The sequence below is a fragment of the Pogona vitticeps genome, chromosome 1, assembly GCF_051106095.1.
Source record: "Pogona vitticeps strain Pit_001003342236 chromosome 1, PviZW2.1, whole genome shotgun sequence".
Taxonomy (NCBI): domain Eukaryota; kingdom Metazoa; phylum Chordata; class Lepidosauria; order Squamata; family Agamidae; genus Pogona; species Pogona vitticeps.
Window position 1 is genome coordinate 164110767 of NC_135783.1, and position 19210 is coordinate 164129976.

The window sequence follows — 19210 nt, forward strand, 5'->3', positions numbered from 1 at the left end:
TCAGTGAGCACAGTCAAGACCTCTAATGGCAGTCCTTTGGTTTCTTCAACATCCCACCCCCAAGATGTGGACAAGGCACAAAGAGAATGACATGTTTTTTAAAATTAAGTCAATTTTATTCCTTCCCAAAAACTGAATAACGTCTTGCATTTATCTTATCTTTAGACAACCTAAAGAACATTTAGTGCTGATTCAATTTACTATGTGTTTTTAAAGAAGCTAATTGTCTGTGCAAATTACACTTTGGATGAAATCTTGTCACTTAGCATAGTAAGTCACAGCTTAGAGTAGGCCCATGTGAATCAGTCCTTCCTACTCAATTTATATGATCTCAATTATAAAAAAAACACCTCCCTGTGAAGTATTTTAAAATCATTACACTTTAATGTGCTTCCACCAAGTAGCAGGTTCACCCTTGAGGGTAGTTTTGCTCCAGTTTTCATTACCTTGCACTTGCCTGGAACTGCCAGGCATTTATCCATCATATTTTAAATTATACTGGCTTCCATATTTGCCTGAATGCAAAATACTGCAAACATTTTAGCTACGTGGTTCAGGAATGAGGTGGGCCATTCAGATAAAGCCTGTTCTGTATCATTAAAGAACATTTGAATTACTTAGGATCTCTAAACACGGTGAAGTAAAGAACCTGAGATACCCAGAAAATTGCAAACACTGTGCATACTTGAATGGGTGAGCTGACCTACAAAGGTCCATTTATGTATGCTTGATTCCCCTTCCCCTTTCTGTAAAGAAAGTTTAATTCCACTCAGGTTCAAGGTAAAGAATTCAATTTAAACCTTAAGCCTTTGTACTTTCTGAAATAAATATGTGATGAAAAATAACGAAGCAAAGCACAGAAAACAAAGGTGAAGAACTAGTTATAATAAAACATTTCTAATCATAGATAGTTTGTTTTGAAGGTAGGCATGCCTATTAACTCTACTTTTGCACCAACAAATAATTTTAATCGTTGTACCTTATCCTTACGCATCAAAAAGATAAGATCTTCTGCGGAGATGACTCTGGCTCCTCTCATCTGAGAGACCTCAGAGGCTTGCTGCAACTGGAAGCAAAGGGGCAAGTTGAGAGGGGATGATGGCAGTGCTGCCTTTTGTATGACTGGGCTCTAGCCACAGACCACAGACCCACTGGGCCATAAAAATTCCAGGCTGAAGGCAGACGCTTAGGAGATAAAACACAAGTAAAATTAAAACCTGAACACAGGCTAACTAGTTGTGCATTTTCTATCAACAGTGCCTACTGCAAAAGCATTTTACCTTTGGCCTTTTTCCCCCTAGGGGCGGAAAAAGTGTGATTTTAGCAAGATTGTGTACCATGTGAATTTTCCTTTAGAATCAAAGAGAACAACCTACAATTCTTGCCAAGGGAGAAACTTCTCTAATCTCACCAAAAACAGCACTGCAATTCAAGGCTTATAAGTCTGGTATCTCCTCCTGGAAGCTTGATCAGGGCTGCTTAAAATGGAGGATGAAGAAAGTTACTATTATTAACTCAGTGAGGATTTTCTCTGTTTTTAAAAATATTGTAATAAAGTTGTACTCTTATGGTTTCAACTAACACACTATCTCCTTGTTTTTTTTTTTTTTATGACGGGCTTGTAAGCTTCAGTGTGTATTCATTTTTCTGAATACAGTGGTGCCTCAACTTGCAAACATCTCGAAATACAACCATTTCGAATTAGGACCAGCTCCAGCCGCAAAATTTTTGCTTCGACTTGCGACTGGAGCTTCGAGTTACAACCCAAAAAAGGCAGGGAGAAAAGGAAGGGAATTCAAATTGCTAACCGTTGGTGGTGAAGAGGCTGCTTCTTTGCAGCTCTTTCGCCCTAGCGGTTAGAGTGAATGCAATCGGAGGAGGCTTCGGCCTGCCTGGTAAGGTAAGGTGCTGCTTTCTGCTTTTTAAAAACTGGTTGTTCTGGGTGGGTTTTGCAGCGTGGTTGTGGGCTGGGTGGTGAGATTATGTTTCTATGCCTTAATTTTGTGGTTTCTTTTTTTTAGTGGAATTGTATTAGATTTGATCTGTTGTTACCCGCCTAGAGTAGTCGGTACGACTAGATGGGTGGGCTATAAATGTAACAAATAAATAAATAAATCTTGCAGGGTTTGTTTGTTTTTTGGTCCCCCCCCCCTTTCTGATGGGTCTTGCAGGATTTTTGTTTTATTTTGTTTCCCCATTTCCAATGAGACTTGCAGGGTTTGTTTGCCTTCTGCTTTGCTTTTTTTGCATTTCCGAAGGATCCTGCATGGTTTGTTTGCTTTTCTTTTCTTTTTCCCTTCAGCCAGAATGGATTAATCGCATTTCCGATGGGCCTTGCATTGTTTTGTGTTAGGGTTTGGTGGGGTTTTTTTGGTGATTTTTTTCCTTCGGCCAGAACAGATTAATTGCAATCAATGCATTCCTGTGGGAAATGGTGCTTCGACTTTACGACCATTTCGAGTTATGACCGGAGTTCCAGAACCGATTAAGTTCGTAAGGGCCTCGACTTATGGACTTTAGTGCACACTTCAAAAGTGTTCAGGGAATCAGACAGCAACCTATACGGAACAGATGTGGATAAGAATAATTTAAGGAAGCAGAGTCACAAAGTAGCTTTTATGTTTCTTTCACGTATTCAGGTAGACAATGGGAAGTCCATAAACATAGAAAAGTCTGTGAACACAGGAATAAATCACAACTATAGTATGCGCAGTGATTCAGTGTGTATCTGGTGAATCAACACCTATGCAAGTCCACTTGGTTTAATGGACTTACTGTAGTTGTGACATACTGCTGGACTTTATACACTGTCTCACATGTGGAGGTGAAGTGAAAGATCTGCCCGCCTACCCCACAAGGATGATGCCCCAAATATTAGACTTCTAGAGAACTAAGCTGTATTAGAGTTCATTTTTATACTGATAACACGGTACAACATGTTTTTCCATTAATTTTTTTTCCAAACCTTTCATAAAGGCACCTGAAAATTATCTGAAGAAATTCTAACCGTTATATACTATCCTAGTAGCGATGACTTTAATTTTGGGTGAATTACTATAGTATTAATCTGTGATCTTGTGCTGGTATGACTTCAAATAGGCCTATTCAGGAGTTTAAAAGATTGACAAAAACAGTAACTGTTTTTAATATGTTGGGGAGAGGGAAGGGGGAAGCTTTCACTTTTGGCAAGTTTTCAGCAGGAAAAAGATTCAGTCAATAAATCATAATACGGACTGCATTAATTTTTTTCTCTCAACTCTAATCATGCACATACAAAACGTGAATTGTATCTGGTATGCACAACACAAAACATACTGCAGGAAAAACTTTATATTTTTCCTTTGAAAAGCTCAGGAGGGACTTTCAAGCTACAAAGACAAGGAAACTTTCAGGAATTCAGAAGTAACAGTAACATAATCTCACTTAAAACTGAAGTGGAAAGTAAAAGAATGTGAAAAATGATAGTTCTACTTCTTTGGCACAGGAAAATGGCTTCTTATTCTGATTAGTTTAAGGATATACAAGATACTTGAATTTCCAGCAAAAAAATACAGAAAAGTTGGTTAAAATTATAATGCAAAGAGTAGGATGAATTCCTCACTGGTGTAACTTGGATGAGCCAAGTGGACTTATATCCAAGCATTCAGTGTATCTAATAAGGACTTGGAAAACTGGTATGCTGATAATAGAACACATCTTTCTCAAATTTAATCTAGACTTCCCAGCCCTGTGATCTAAAGAGAAATTGTAATGTAAGTTCTCCTAGACCGAAGGTAACACATTTTTCACATGCTTGGCCACAGCCCAGTAATGAGTTGAATTTACCTATGCCCATAATTTCGGTACCCATCTATGTCTGACTGTATACACAGGGTGCCTACTAACCTTAATAAAATGATAAAAAATTTGGTATGGCCACTTATTTCAATGGGACAAGATAAACTTACAAAATTCGTAAATATTTTACTATATAGTTGTCCCCATATTCTAACTTATAATGCACATACCTCTGTTTTATGCACAGTTAGTTAGATAAATATTACACTACTATACCTGGATAAGTACTACACATCTTATGCCCCAATTTCAGTGTTCTGCTTGCACTGTAGTGACAGCTTGGTATAACAGGATCTGACAGCTCTGCCCTCCCTCTGCACCCCACAAAGATACTGAAAGCGGGTTTCAAACAGCTTCCCCTTGCCCTTCCTAACTCTTGGTGAATTTGGGAGGCTGCATTGTGGAGATTATCCCCACCCTCTGAATTAAATTAATTCCAATCACTAGATTACAGTTTCCCACCTGGGGTTACAACCCCCCCCGGGGGGGCGCAAAGTGTTTTCTGGGGTGGTCACCATCTTTTCTCTATGTTAGAAACCATTGCTAGGGCCCAGAGAAGCCTTAGGCCCCAGTCTTATTTGCAGGTCTATGACACATATGCAGGAATCAAAAGCACGACCACCCTGGAGATGGGCACAGGCAGAGTTCCATGTGGGAGAAGCCAGACGTAGAGGAATGTATATTGTATTGTAAAGGAAAGACCCTGGGCCCTTCGATGAGATAAGCGGGCCAGTGGTGGGAGTGGGCAAGCCCCTGGCCCATAAGCCCCTTGGGTAAGGAGGGTCACTCTCCTCAGGAGACTCCTGAAAACCTTGGGCTGAAGAGGGAGGGGAGTGCTGGATGGGCACATAAAGTTTGAGTAGTTGTTGAAGCACTGTAAAGTAAAGCTTGCTGTTTTGCTGGGGTGGCTTGCCCTGGAGGCAGAGGCAGTGAGTGAGAGAGACCACCATGTGTCCACTGTAGCTCTGGCAGAGCGCCCTGGGGTGGCAGAAGGTTGCCTGAGGTGGCGGATGAGGGAGCAGGGCACTGTCCTCCAGACCAAGAGGAGAGCCCACCTCAGGCTTGCCTAGGCACTGAGGCACCCCTTGTTCTAAATGGTTAATATATCTTTAGAAATAAGGGACGTGGTGGCGCTGCAGGTTAAACCGCAGAAGCCTCTATGCTGCAAGGTCGGTAGAGTAGCAGTTGTAAGATCGAATCCACACGACGGAGCAAGCTCCCGTCGCTTGCCCCAGCTCCTGCCAACCTAGCAATTCGAAAGCATGTAAAAATGCAAGTAGATAAATAGGTACCACCACAGTGGGAAGATAACGGCGTTCCATGTCTAGTCACGCCGGCCACGTGACCATGGAAACTGTCTACGGACAAACGCTGGCTCTATGGCTTGAAAACGGGGATGAGTACCGCCACCTAGAGTCTGACACGACTGGACTAAATGTCAAGGGGAACCTTTACCTTTATCTTTAGAAATGTTTTTGGTTTGTGTAATTGTGTTGTCTGCCTGAAAGGTACGAGAGCTTGCCTAAAAAGAAAAAAAAGTGGTTGGGAGAGAAATCTTAACTGAGAGCATTGTCACTTTCCAATTTAGTGGGTAGAGAAGAGATAAATCTTCTTTGATCTTCTTTAGCCTAACTTGACTCCAGGACCTTTTTAAAAAACACTCCAGAACATCTTGGAAGGGGGAAATTTCCTCAGCAAATGAGGATTACTCTACTTTAAGGAATCATCCTTGATGATCTAATTACAAAGCACAGAGTTCGTGTGTGTGCATGTGCATGTGTGTGTTTTCAAGATAGAAAGCATTCAGAGAGGGCAGGTTCTCAAGTAACAGTTCTGAGTATGCAGCCCTGGATTATCTTTATCATGGATACTGATGTTTTTAGGTATCAGCCTAATGAAGTGCAGTAATTAGGAGTAATTAGGAAGATGGATGGTACAGTATAGGATAATAGTGGTGCCAGAGAACCAGGGAAAAGTAGCTCAGTGTTTATCAGAATATCTTAGCCTGCTAGCTGGTGACAAAGAAGCAAATACAAAAGTGGGTGCTTGTTGTAGGATACTAGTGTTTTGACCAGGAAAAAAGTATTCAGAATCTTACACAGGCTTCAGAAACAGCTGATGCTGCAGCTAGTTCTGTATAGAATTATTCTATAATAGTGCCTTCTAATCTACTAAAATGCACTCATACACAAACAGCACCAGCAAAGTTATTCCCCTCCCTCCCATACCAAAGGGAGCTGTGTTGTCAAGAAAGGTCCGAAGGTCATAGGGGTGGTGCGGGATTTGTTACCAAATAATCAGTTCCACAAAGTGAGTGTGGGCAGTCAGCCATTGGTTCACAAATTCAGGATAAATTTAGAAGTGTTTTTCAATTGCTGAAACTGATACACGTTTTTTTTTTAAAATTCTCTTTGTTTTCATGTGGTGTATAAATAACGAAATAAAATAATAAACTGTTATTTATTTATTTATTTATTTATTTATTTATTTGATTTATACCCCGCCCATCTGGTCTAAAAGGGCAGTACAAGAGGGCAGTACACGGGAATCCACAAATAAATTATTGCTGATTTTTCTAAGCATTATTGATATATAATGTGACTTTATCTTTACTGGATGCCTACTGATCTACAGATCAAATATTTTAATATTCCTGGGGGGAATATTGTAGGTCTGAAGAGAAGCTCCAATTATGGGATAAAAGGTGCTACAGCATGCTGTCCCCAGATACCTGCTTAGAAAACATCTGGCTAGTAACACATGGTTCTTCAGACTCCACTTTGGTTAATTGCTGAAAGAAGTAACATGTCTACAGGCTCTTCTTAGATCTTAGCTGCTACTTAATTACTAGAGGATATTTATGTTGATCATCTCCCAGTCTCTAGCTGGTGCAATTATCTAATCATGTTTAGTTATCACTATCCCATCTGCTGTAAAAAAAAAAAACATATTCCTGAGTCAGAGATAAACAATCCTGGCATTTAATGATGAAATTTGCTGAAAATATATGGAGAAAAAAACATGGTATTTTAATAGCACTATTTTAATAATTATCTAAGCATACGAATCTCAGACATATATCAATGACTAATACAACCACCTGGAAAAAATGTAAACATTTTCAGAATGAATAACTGAGCAAAAGGAACTAGGAAACGTACACTGTTAAGTGACAACCTGAAAGGTGAAAAGGACTGTTTGAGACTCAATATATCCCATGGAGAAGGGAAGGAGGACAGCCAATTTGAGGCTGAAAGTAGGCACCACTTCCTGGGCTAGCCCCAAATGGCTGCTGCCATCTATGTTGGGCTCCACTGCCTGCGCAAGGAAGAAAGGAAGAGAGCACCTTCAGCACCCACTCATTGCTTCCACTGTTGCCTCTGCTGCAGAAGTAAGATCACTCAATGCTCCATGTGCGTGTGCAAATGGGCCAAAAGGCTTCAGCCAGTCCGGGTCTCTTACTCATCAATGCCAACCAGTCCCTGCTCACTAAATAGCAGTTTGCTGCAATCCTAAGGACAGATCTAGCAGCCCTGGACCAAATTCTGATGACTTTGGGGTTCACTGTGAATGCTGACCTCACTCTCCTGGAATTCCAGACAATAGCAATTAGTAAATGGCTATGGCAAGCATTTAAAACTTACATCCATCCAGCTTCACTGGAAAGCACTGGGAGTCACTGAAACCTGTTCTCATCGACAGGATCAGGAAACGCATCATCAATATTCTGGCCATCCTGTTTTATAGGAAATGACCTTGATATACAGTTTGACTCTATCAATGCTGCTGAAAAGGCCTTAATTTAGCCTGTCCTTAGCATTACCACTTGCTGGTTGGCTTTTAATTAACAGTCAATATGTCCAAATCCACATAAGAGAGAGAGAAAATAAAAACTTGGTAAAGATGGGTCTATACAACATGTGTTTTATGGAACAAATACTGGTTGTCTTATAACCTCTTCCATCAGCAACTGTTATAATCTTGAAATAATCTCTTCTGAAATGACATGCTTTATTCTCCTCGCAAGCATAATCACACATTTTTGAAGGCTCTACTCCTGTTCTGCACTTATATGTTCTATTTTATTTTATTTATACAATGGTGCCTCGTATAACGAGTGTCCCATTTAATGAAGAAATCGCATAGCGATGGCTTTTTTGCCATCGCTTTTGCGATCGCACTACGATCTTGCCTATGGGGAAAAATCGCTTTGCGATTTTTCCCCATAGGCACCATTTTCCCCCAGCTGAGCGGCGGGAGCTTTGAAGCCCCGCCGCTCAGCTGGGGGAAAATATCGGCAGTGGGCTGCGGCCTCGGAAGGACCCCGAAGCCACCGTCCCCTGCCGACAATTCCCTTCCGAGCTCTCAAAGGGCCCCCTCCGATATTGGAGAAAGCCCTTTGAGAGCTCGGAAGGCTCTCAGCGGCGGTGGGGGAAGGGTACGGGGGTGTCGAAGGCTTCCAGGCCTTTGCCTGGAAGCCTTCCGGACACCCCCCACCCTGTCCCCGCCGCCGGCAGCCTCCCCGTGCCGCCTCCCCCGGCCGTTCTCGGACTTCTGGAAGTCCGAGAACGACTGGGGAAAGTGGCGCGGGGAGGCTTCAAGCATTGGGGACAGGGTGGGGGGGATCGGGAAGGCTTGAAGCCTACCCGCGCCGCTTACTCAGGCCGTTCTCGGACCTCTAGGGAGTCCAGCCATGGCTGAGGTAGCTGCCGTGGGTCAGATCCAAGCCGCGGGGGGAGGGAGAAAACCGGATAATCCATTCCAATTGGAACGGATTAACCGGTTTTCAGTGCATTCCTATGGGAAATGGTGCTTCACATAACGATGTTTTCACATAACGTTTTTTTTTCGGAACCAATTAACATCGTTATGCGAGGCACCACTGTATACTGCCCCATTAGTGCAGAGGCACTATTCTGGGCAGTTCTAATCTCTCCCCCCCCCCCCGTCCTCTTCTGATTTCCAAGGCAAAAAGACTTTTATTTGGGTTAAAGATATATTAGAAAAGTATCACTTTTCTATGATCTGACTTAAAATAAACTGAACCCATTCAAAGTATAAAATTTATGCCATGATTATGGCTTAGCTGTTATGCCTAGGAATTTCTCTCTATGAGCATTAGCAATCATACACACTATCTCTGCTGGTAAGGCTTAACAGCTGGAGACTGCAGGAAGGAATTGATCTTCAAGGAAAACCAGGCTAGCAAAATGCATAAAAAGATAATTTTAAAGAGCCAGCCTATTAAGCAAAAATAGAAGCAATGATATATCAGGGAGAAGAATCAAATCAGTGCAAACAAAAAAAATCTTAAACCTTTGTAGATAAACAGGAACACCAATAGCAGATAGAATATACCATCTCCCCATTTGCTATATTATACGTATGCACTTTTGGACAAGCACATACACAGGGTGCTCACACAGAGAAAGCAGAGCTCAGATTTACAGCTTGCCAAGATAAGAGTTCATCCCAAATGCAAGGTTAATGTTTATCATATTTCTAGAGCTTTGTTTAATGTCTTGATTTACACATCTCCTATCCTCTTTCTGATATTTTAAAACACACACACAGGCAAAAATTTGCATCATTTTGAGACAGTGAGTAAAATGTTCTTTTGTTGGCTACAACTCATGCTAGGTGGCGATTACATGCTGTATTATAAACTTATGGAAACACTTCCTTCATTGCTGTAGAGAGTAACATTTATTCAAAACCTGCACCCTTAGATTGTTTACATAAGGAAACTGCATACTGATTTATCAAATTAAATGCAAAAAAGCAGAGTGCCCTCTCTAGAATTAGCCGTGCCCTTGTGCTTTCTTCTAGGCTGCCTAGCATATCTCAAAACAGATTCTGGTCCATTTCCAACAAACGAAAAGCACAGAACTAAATCAAAAGATTTTGCTGATATCCCTCCCAGATATGAAAAGTCACATATATGTATATGTGTTGTAAAAACAACACAAAACTCGATATATAAGGCATGGGCTGGAATCAGAATTTCTAAACTAAATATATAAGGCAACCAGTCTTAAGGCCCACTGATTCCTCTAGCACACTTCAGCTATACTGTGGAAAGCTAGCAAGGTGGAAACTGACAGAGAGGTTTCTACACCTTCTACCTTCTAAAGCTCTTCTTCAATCATGCTTAGGGTTTTGGGAGCTGGCCAACTGACTGGCAACCAGTCTTCCTTTTTTCTTTCTCCATTAGGCTTGAAGGATTACAATACCACCACCACCACTACTATTAGTAGTCCCCACTGTCATCAGGGTTTTTGGGGACAATATCAAGAAATTTCACACAGTATTAAAGGTTGTTGCAGATCTTAGAATTAAGACCATCAGAGCTACTAAAAACAGCAATATTCATAAGTAGAGTGGTGCCTCAACTTATGAACATCCCAACATACGACCATTTCAAGTTACAACCAGCTCCGGCCACAAAATTTTTGCTTCGACTTGCGGCCGGAGCTTCGAGTTACAACCCAAAAAAGGCAGGGAAAAAAGAAAGGGAATTCAAATTGCTAACTGTTGGTGGCGAAGAGGCTGCTTCTTTGTAGCTCTTTCGCCCTAGCGGTTAGAGTGAGTGCGATCGGAGGAGGCTTCGGCCTGCCTGGTAAGGTAAGGTGCTGCTTCCTGCTTTTTAAAAACTGTTCTGGGTGGGTTTTGTAGCGTGGTTTTGGGATGGGTGATGGGTTTATGTTTCTATGCTGGTGTGTCTTGCAGGTTTGGTTTTTTTTTTAAAGTTTTTAGTATGCTGGGGGGGAGGGAAGGGAGAAGCTTTCACTTTTGGCAAGTTTTCAGCAGGAGTTACGACCAGAGTTCCGGAACCAATTAAGCTCGTAAGTCGAGGCACCACTGTATTAGTAACAGCAATCATACTGTGTTGATATTTAACACATACTTAGGATTTTGGTTAAAATTTGCGTCATATAACACCAGTCAATGCTTTTACAATTTTGATTGATTCTGTCTGGTATTTTTTAATCATCGTCTTAGAACTGCAGAGCTGGAAGGGACCCTATGGGTCATCAACTCCAGCCCCTATCAAAGAGACACAGCGTGGAATCCAACTCACAACCTCTGGCTCTGCAGCTAGAAACTAAACCACTGAGCTATCCAACTAGATAATAATAATTTCAGAACTACAGAGGTTGAAGGGACCCTATGGATCATCAAGTCCAGCTGCTATTAAGGAGGCACTCCCAAATTCTGTCTCTGCAGCCAGATACCTAAACCACTGAGCTAGGCAGCAAAAGGAGTCTTCTTGATTTCTCTCTCATTCTCCCTTACTGGTGGAACAAAATGTAACTCCAAGTAATTTCGGTTTGTGAATGAAGAATGCTGGGAAAGAGCTTTGGTCTTTAAAAAAGGAGTTAAATTTTATTCATATACAAAAAAAGTTACATTAACACCTTTGAAACTAAGGTTCACCTGGAAACAGACACACAAAAACACACACAGAGGAATGACAATGTTCTGTCTGGCAATAGCACAGCTACCATCCACCATCTTACAGAGCCCAATTACCTAGGGAAGAGGAACAAAGCCGACTTTATTTTTACCAATTTGCCTGCTGGATTTAATTTACCTCAAGACTTGCACTGCCTGGCTCAATTTCATTAATCTAGTTACAGTTAAGGTTGCTGTCTGGTGGGAAGATGTGTTTCCATAAAAGGAAGGGGCGATGAAGGCTAACAGGAAGAAGCCATCGTGAAGGAGGAGCTGAATGGGGCATCAGCTACAGTTTAATGGGAGAAAGGAGACAAAAAAGGCTGTTGGTTGCTCCCAAACGGTTCACCACTTCAAAAACCTGGACCATCTTGAAATAAGAACTGGAAAAACACACACTTTTCATTGTAAGAATTACCTTGTCACTAAATTAAATCAGACTCTCTCTCTCTCTCTCTCTCTCTCACACACACACACACACACACACACGCACGCACGCACGCACGCACACACACACACACGCACGCACGCACGCACGCACGCACACACACACACACACACAAACAAGTGCGCACACACGTCTGATTTAATTTAGTGACAAGGTAATTCTTACTATGAAAGGATATACAGTATATGAAGAATATTAAAGCATTTTATCCCACAGTTCACCCCAAAAAGTGTCCCAGGAGAAGCCTACACAAGACCTATTAAAAAGCCATCCTATCTTTCATGTTTACAGCAAAAAAAAAATGCATGATACAACATGAAAATACCTTTCTGTTAAATGGTTTTTGCAATTCATTTTTTGTTTGACATATTTTTATATACTCTGTAACAGATAGTTTAGTAAATTAATAATTACTTAAATTCGAGTTTATTGATAGCCCACAGATTTTCAGAATCAACACCAAGAACAATGGCTGCTTTTCCCCCAAATATGAACATCCACTAGTGGAAAAGTCACTGCAAGAGATCCCTTCTCTTCTATTGAACACCTGCACTCATCTGCTCTGCAGAAACTGGGGATGGAAGGGACATCAAGAGCAGACTGAGGGATACACTGGGTGGGTGTGTGCCAAGGCCTTGCTGTGCAAGGGTAAATCCATTCATGTATTTGCATCATCATCTCAGTAGTGCCAACACTGGATTGCAATGCGTAGAAGAAAAGGAACCAGAAAAGGGGGTGCTGCTAAAATGCTAAATTAATTTCCATTGCCCTAAAACTGTAAACATGTTTAAAACAAGGCTAAAAATAATAATCTCACTATATAATTCTGCATAAGTTTTTCTTTTTTTTAAATTAATCTTACTAGCTTGGAATATAAAGATTGCTAATAATTCATTACATGAAACAGCATAGGCATGACCAGGAAGGCTGGAGAACAACGTTTCTAGCGGATTATTAAGATGTCCTGCTAACAAATGTTTTAGCACTCTTAAGGTATTTCCTTATGAGGAGAGGAATAAAGTACCATCACAATGACTAGATTTTTTTTTCAAGAAATCATAAGAACATAAGAGGAGCCCTGCTGGATCAGGCCAGTGGCCCCAGCGACTCATTTAAGCTACTCCTTTAAACAGTCTCTGCACACTAAATTAAAAGCTGCAGGCATGAAAGATCCAGCCAAAAGCCAGACTTTGCCTTCTTCTGAGATCAGACTATTTGAAGCCCTTGTCACTGTTAATGGCACAATCCGCACACCAAATGTTTTGTGAAAAATGTTAGCCAGAACTGACCCAAGTTTAGCATTAAAGTTCTTATGGTGTATGCCTGCATCCCTAGGAATTTCATGCAGTAAACCTAGAAGATAAAATAACAAAACTGGACCTCTTCTTTAAAATGAAATGTAGCTGTTACCTCAGCACTAGTAAATATATTCTGTACTTAAATCTCTCCACTTGCTCTATAATGAACCCATCCAAGACCCATCTGCTTTTCTGAAAAAGGTCATAACCTTTCTTTCTGATTAATCTCTAACAGCTGCTTTTGACAATGTGAAGAAAAAAAATTGTAGAAATCCCCAGCCAAATCTTAGTTATTCCCAGTACTACCATGTCAACAGTGAAAAAGATTGCTATCTTGACACCTGCCATTACAGGGGGCTGCAGTTCCTTAGCAGTAAAACAAGAGGTTTACCTTAGGTTTCTTCAGAACATAAATAATGGCTGCTAGAAGAAACAATAGTCTTTTATTGAATGAAATTTGGGGCCATTTATCCCAAAGCCTCTCTAGAAAATAGAGACAAAGGCAGATTTCAGACCTATGAGAGAATAATGAAAGAAGTCCTCCTTTGGAAACTCTAGAATAGAGTCAATCAAATCAACTAATATGATGATCCACAGCCAGTTTCAACCATATATGTCCAGCCTCTCCCATAGGTTCAGACTGAACCCAGGTATAAAATCTATAAGAATTGTGCATATTAAGTTATCATGGAAGGACAGAAAACTGCATTTGAGTAAATACATTTACTGTATATGCTTGGCAACTATGAGGGTGAAACAGGTAATGAGCACTCTCTCAGTTCTCATACTTGGAAGAAAGAAGATTCAGAGGAATCATTACTGGTTGTAAGCAACATTTAACTTTGTAACACATTATGTCCATGCTCTGGGAAGATGATAGCAATACTTCTTAGAATGTGAAACTTGGGTTTAGCGGCAGTGAGCACAGAAATGAATTGTTTTAGGAAAAAATTAAAATTGGATTTTTACAATTTTACTATTAAAATGCTTTTCATATTTTATGTGATTAGTTTTAATTAAACTGTGCTATACCTCAGATACCTCACTATGCAATAAGGATAAATTATGATTCTATATTATGAGTCAATATATTCAAATAATCTTTTCCAAAATGCTTTGCAAAATGGTGTCCAACAGTGCATAGATCAGGGCCTCAATTTTATTCCACAGGGTTCTGTATAGATTATTTTTCTATTTTGTTTAAATTTGGTATTAAAGGTAGAAACAAAATAAAACAAAAAATAAAAGAACAAATCAAAAAGATTAAAATGTGGTTGCACCAATTTCATAGATATCATCAGAAGATTCTGCACTCCAGAAATTAACAGCAATAAATGGAGATTAGGAATTAAAAAAAACCCTAATCAACCCTATTTTACAACTTGAACTGAAGTGATACCTGGAACATTCGTCCCACCCTCAAAATGAAAGCACCATCAAAATCTCCAGGACAGTATTCAGTAGTTTCCTTAACTGATATGTACTTTTTAAAGAATAGCATCCCTTGACTTGTTACTTTGTTATTTTTATTTTTAATTTAAGTATTTGTGTTCAACACTGTTTTCTAGTGTTTTATAGCTGCCCAGGTAGAGGTTCAGCACTAGCTAAGCAGGATATAGGTCCGTCCAGCCAACCAACCAACCCACCCTAGCTACATTGCCTCTGCAGGTTTGTTTATTTATTTATTTATTTATTTATTTATTTATTTATTTATTTATTTATTTATTTATTTATTTATTTATATCCCGCCTATCTAGTCGATAGACCACTCTAGGTGGCTTATGTAGACAAAGTCTCAAGTGCACAATATCAGACATTGGAAGTGCCAGTGAATGGAGGATCCTTAGAGATACAGACAACTATGCTAATGTTCAAGATATAATGCGCATGTACGGAAACAGCTATCAGAAAGATTCATTTTTCAATTGTCAAGCCTGCCAAAGCTTCTTTAGCTACTCAAGCATTTGCTAGGAAACAGAAAAATGAACCCCTTAAACCCTATTAATTTTATTGTAGTATACAGAGATTTGAATCCATTAGATATTTGAAGATATAGATACTTGAATCCATTAGGATTCAAGAGACCAGGGTTTCAGTCAGTGCTCATCCATAGAAACACACTGGGGTGTGTATATGGCACAGGTAAAACTTCTCCTTAAATATCTTGCTTACTTTGAAAGCCCTATCAGGATCACTATAAGTTGGTCTTAACTTGAATGCACACATCACACATAGAAACCCTATTCACTTCTCATCACTCTCTCTCATATGATATTTCAGCTCATTGCCCTTTCTTCTGTTATCCTGACCCTCCAGTCCAGAAAACACTACCAGCTTTTTCTCCACCAACCTAATACTGGCTGGCAATTTTTCCACCTGGCTCTTAGAACTTGTTCACATAGGTTCTGAACCAAGTGGCCATTCGTGGGGTATCTCTTCTGTTTTCAAAGCTGTAAAGGCACTCAGCTTTCCTAGGATTTTTAGAATAATAAGCTTATAACAAAATGAATAGCAACAAAAGTGGTCAAGCATTCATGGACAGACAAAAACAGTGTATCAGTGTAAAACAAAGTCATTACAAAGATAAGGGAAGGGGACACCTTTATTAGACCAGTACATTTTTTAAAAAAAATAGAATACAGTGGACCCTTGACTTACAGACGGCTTGACTTACAGACTTTTTGAGTTACAGACTTCTCTGGCCGCAAAATTTAGGTTTGACTTGCAGACTACTTGCAGGTAGAAAATCCAACCCAGGGCCACCAGATTTGACTTACAGACCAGAAAAAAACCAAAATGGAACAAAAACGGCCTGTTACGGGATTAATTGGTTTTCAATGCACTGTAGGTCAATGGAGACTTGACTTACAGACTTTTTGACTTGAGAACCGCCTTCCAATACGGATTAGGTTCTCAAGTCAAGACCCCACTGTAACACCCCATTAGTAATATTATCAATTTGGCTTCACCTAGTGCAGAAGTGTCAAACTCAATTTCATCTTGGGCCACATCGGCATTATGGTTGCCCCCAAAGGGCCGGTTGTATCTGTGAGACTATATAAATGTATCTACTCTTTATCATATTAAATATAATTCTCCTCATTCAATTATTGCTGGGTTTAGCAATAATGTAAGTAATAACTAGCTCTGAAAGTAAAAGTCTATGATCAAACTCTGGAAATAATGGCAAGCAGATATTCAAGTGTACAACTATTGTACAATTTATTGAAAAGTGAGTTTTAGTAACACCCGTTGACGCTCGCTCCACAGCCTTACCCATGTTTGTTTGTTTGTTTGCTTTGTTAATTATTCATGGAAGTCTCCCACCTCTCCCTCGTGCTTGCCACGGCCCTTGTCCCTTGTTATCACCTTGCTCCTCACTCGCTTCCATAGCCAATGAAGAAGAGAAGGCGCAGATCACAGCTGCTAGGCAACGCTATCAAACAGTCCTCGCTGGGAGCCGTAAGAACGGGAGTGGGCAATTGCGAGGACTACATTTCCCAAGGTGCTGTACGCCACCCAAGTGACTGCACTTTCTGACTCTTTGTTGCTTGGAATGCTGAGATTAGAAGTCCCGCTGGGCGGATTCCCAGCATCCTTGCAGAACATTATGGGTGACCGAGTAATTGCCTGTGTATTGTATGCTTCACAGTAACAGGCAACACTGTGAGGGCCACATAAAACCTAGTGGATAGACTGAATTTTATTCCCAATTCTCTGATAGGGTTTGCCACAATTTTATGCAACTTTTTCTCCTGGCCGAATAGGAAGACTGAGTTTCAGAAGAAGGCAATGTGGGAGGGTGAGATGCTGAATATGAGTCGGGGTAGAAAATCCAACCCAGGGCCACCAGAGGTGGAATTCAAAACCTACATTCCAGACCTGTGTTTGCAGCTGGCATTTTTAAAACTCACCCTTAAGAAACAGACCTGGCACAGACATCTGCCATGATTTGGGAAGGGGAGAACTTTGGAAAAAAAATCTGCATCATCCACAGCTTGCTGAAGTCTAGTATACATTGAAAGCTATTTAAAATAATAATAATAAATAGCTTTCAATGTATACTAGTCTTCAGCAAGCTGTGGATGATGCAGAGGTATCACCTGCTCTTTCCTTTGTACAGTATATGAGAGTACGTATAAACTCATTTGTAGCTTAACTTCTCACGCATTAGAACTTGTGTGTTGTGTGTTATCACATTCACAATTTATACTTTGTGTATAAACTAATGAAAATTGTTATCATAAGTACAGTCCGTTAAAACACCCCATGGTGCACTTTTCAGATATCATCTATATAGCACAATATGATTTGTTACCTCTCAGGTTACAGCAAAGCATGTTGTTGTTGTTGTTGTTGTTGTTGTTGTTGTTGTTGTTGCTGCTGCTGCTGCTGCTGCTGCTGCTGCTTTTGTTGTTGTTAATGCTGCTTTTTTGTATTGCCCCATGGTGCTAGAACACTCTCTGGGCAGTTTACAACATAATCATGCAAGGAATATTTTGGCCCCCAGTGAGTTGGATACTCATTTTACCAACCCTGTAAAGATGGAAGGCTGAGTCAACCTTGAGCTGGCTACCTGAACCTGTTTGGAACTGAACTCAAGCTGTGAGCAGAGGCTTGAGCCTAGTACTGCAGCTTAAGCGCTGTGCCACATGGCTTGCTGTGTCATACAGTATAAGAGGAAGCATCTGTCTACAAATGATTAGACTACTAACTGGGGTGAGGTTTTTGGTTCTCATATTGTTAGCCTAGGATTCAGAAATATATGTTTATACTGTACTATGTTACAAATACTGAAACTGCATACACATTATGGACTTTTTATTTTTTTTTTACCCATATCTAACATTCTGCCATACTTTCTAGTGAAAAAGATTCTCTTTTACTTTAGCAGACTGGTATTATAGAACATGCTGGCAGAAAAATACAGTAAATAAGAAGCACTTTCGCAGATAACGTTGAAATGTGTATATTAGAAATGAGAAATGACCTTGGCCATTTGCCCTGTGTGGTATTCATGAGCAAGATTTGGTTTTCCTGAGAAAACATTTGCAGTAAACAAATCATTCTCAAAGCCTTTTCTGAGTTTCAAAATATTTTCCTCAGAGAATCAAGTTTGTCACTTTCTATTTCAGTAAATGTGATTATGGGCCTTTTTTTGGATTTTGCTTCATGCCATTATTTTTTTCATCATAAATATGTCAACATTTATAATCTTGAAGACCTTGTTATTATCATATACATACCCTGTGATACAATTTACATTGCAGAAATAGCTATTTTAGTACTTGAATGTTAATATGACCATTACTGAAGAGACTACGATTAACTTGATCAATTTACACCAAAGTTATTAGCAATATACTACTATATTTCCTCTTAGTTCCATCTATTACAAACACCTCCCCTTCATATGTTCCAACTGTCCCTCCATTCATCGCTTCATGTCCTACCTACCATCACTTATATCAATGGTTCCCAGCGGTGGGTCCCCATATGTTCTTGGACGGCAACTCCCAGAAACCATCACTAGCTGTGCTTGCTAGGATTTCTGGTACTCCAAGAGCATCTGGGGACTCAAGAGTTGGAAACCACTGACTTATATTAACCCCAAAAGTGAAGTATGGGAGAAGGGGTGTAGAGAGGATAAGAATTGCTGTGAGTGAACTTAATTAGTACTTGGGGAAGCTTTTTTTCCCTTCTGAAAATTAATAGAATAGGAGCTAGTTCAGTGGCAAAACACATGCTGTGAAGATGTGAGTCACCATTCCATTCCTCACATTTCCAGTTAAAAACCAGTGTCAGACAGTAGGATGAAGAAAAGCCTTGACATCTTCAGTTTGTCAGGGCAGAAAAAAGTGAGTGAAACAGTTCAATGGCCTGACTCAGGCACAAAGCACTTTCCCATATTTTTAATCACACTACATTAAATTAAAATCATTTGGAAATTACTAAAATTAGAATTTGTAATGGTGGAATGTTACTGAGAGCCTCTAGAGGAACCAAAAGCAAATATTTAAACAGGAATACATGACATCTCTGTGCAGGTATTCTTCACATTGCATTTTATGATTCACAGCACTGCACACTTGTTTGGAAAGTTTTTGCTGCTGAATGTATTACATTTTGTATCTTAAGTATTTAAAAAAGAGGAGGTTTTTATTACGATGTT

General features: G+C 40.0%; 1 protein-coding gene across 27 annotated transcripts in view; it reads right to left on the reverse strand.

Moving 5' to 3' along the window:
• The window catches only part of SUPT3H (SPT3 homolog, SAGA and STAGA complex component), a 340265-nt gene that overhangs the window by 111756 nt on the left and 209299 nt on the right, over positions 1 to 19210 (reverse strand). For all 27 annotated transcript variants that reach the window (XR_013537592.1, XM_020801522.3, XM_020801525.3 and 24 more), the window contains one exon: positions 980 to 1066. Coding sequence is in view for 26 of the 27 variants with exons in the window: in XM_020801522.3 (XP_020657181.1) it covers positions 980 to 1066 (87 nt within the window). In the remaining variant the exon portion in view is untranslated. The remainder of the gene's footprint in view (positions 1 to 979; positions 1067 to 19210) is intronic.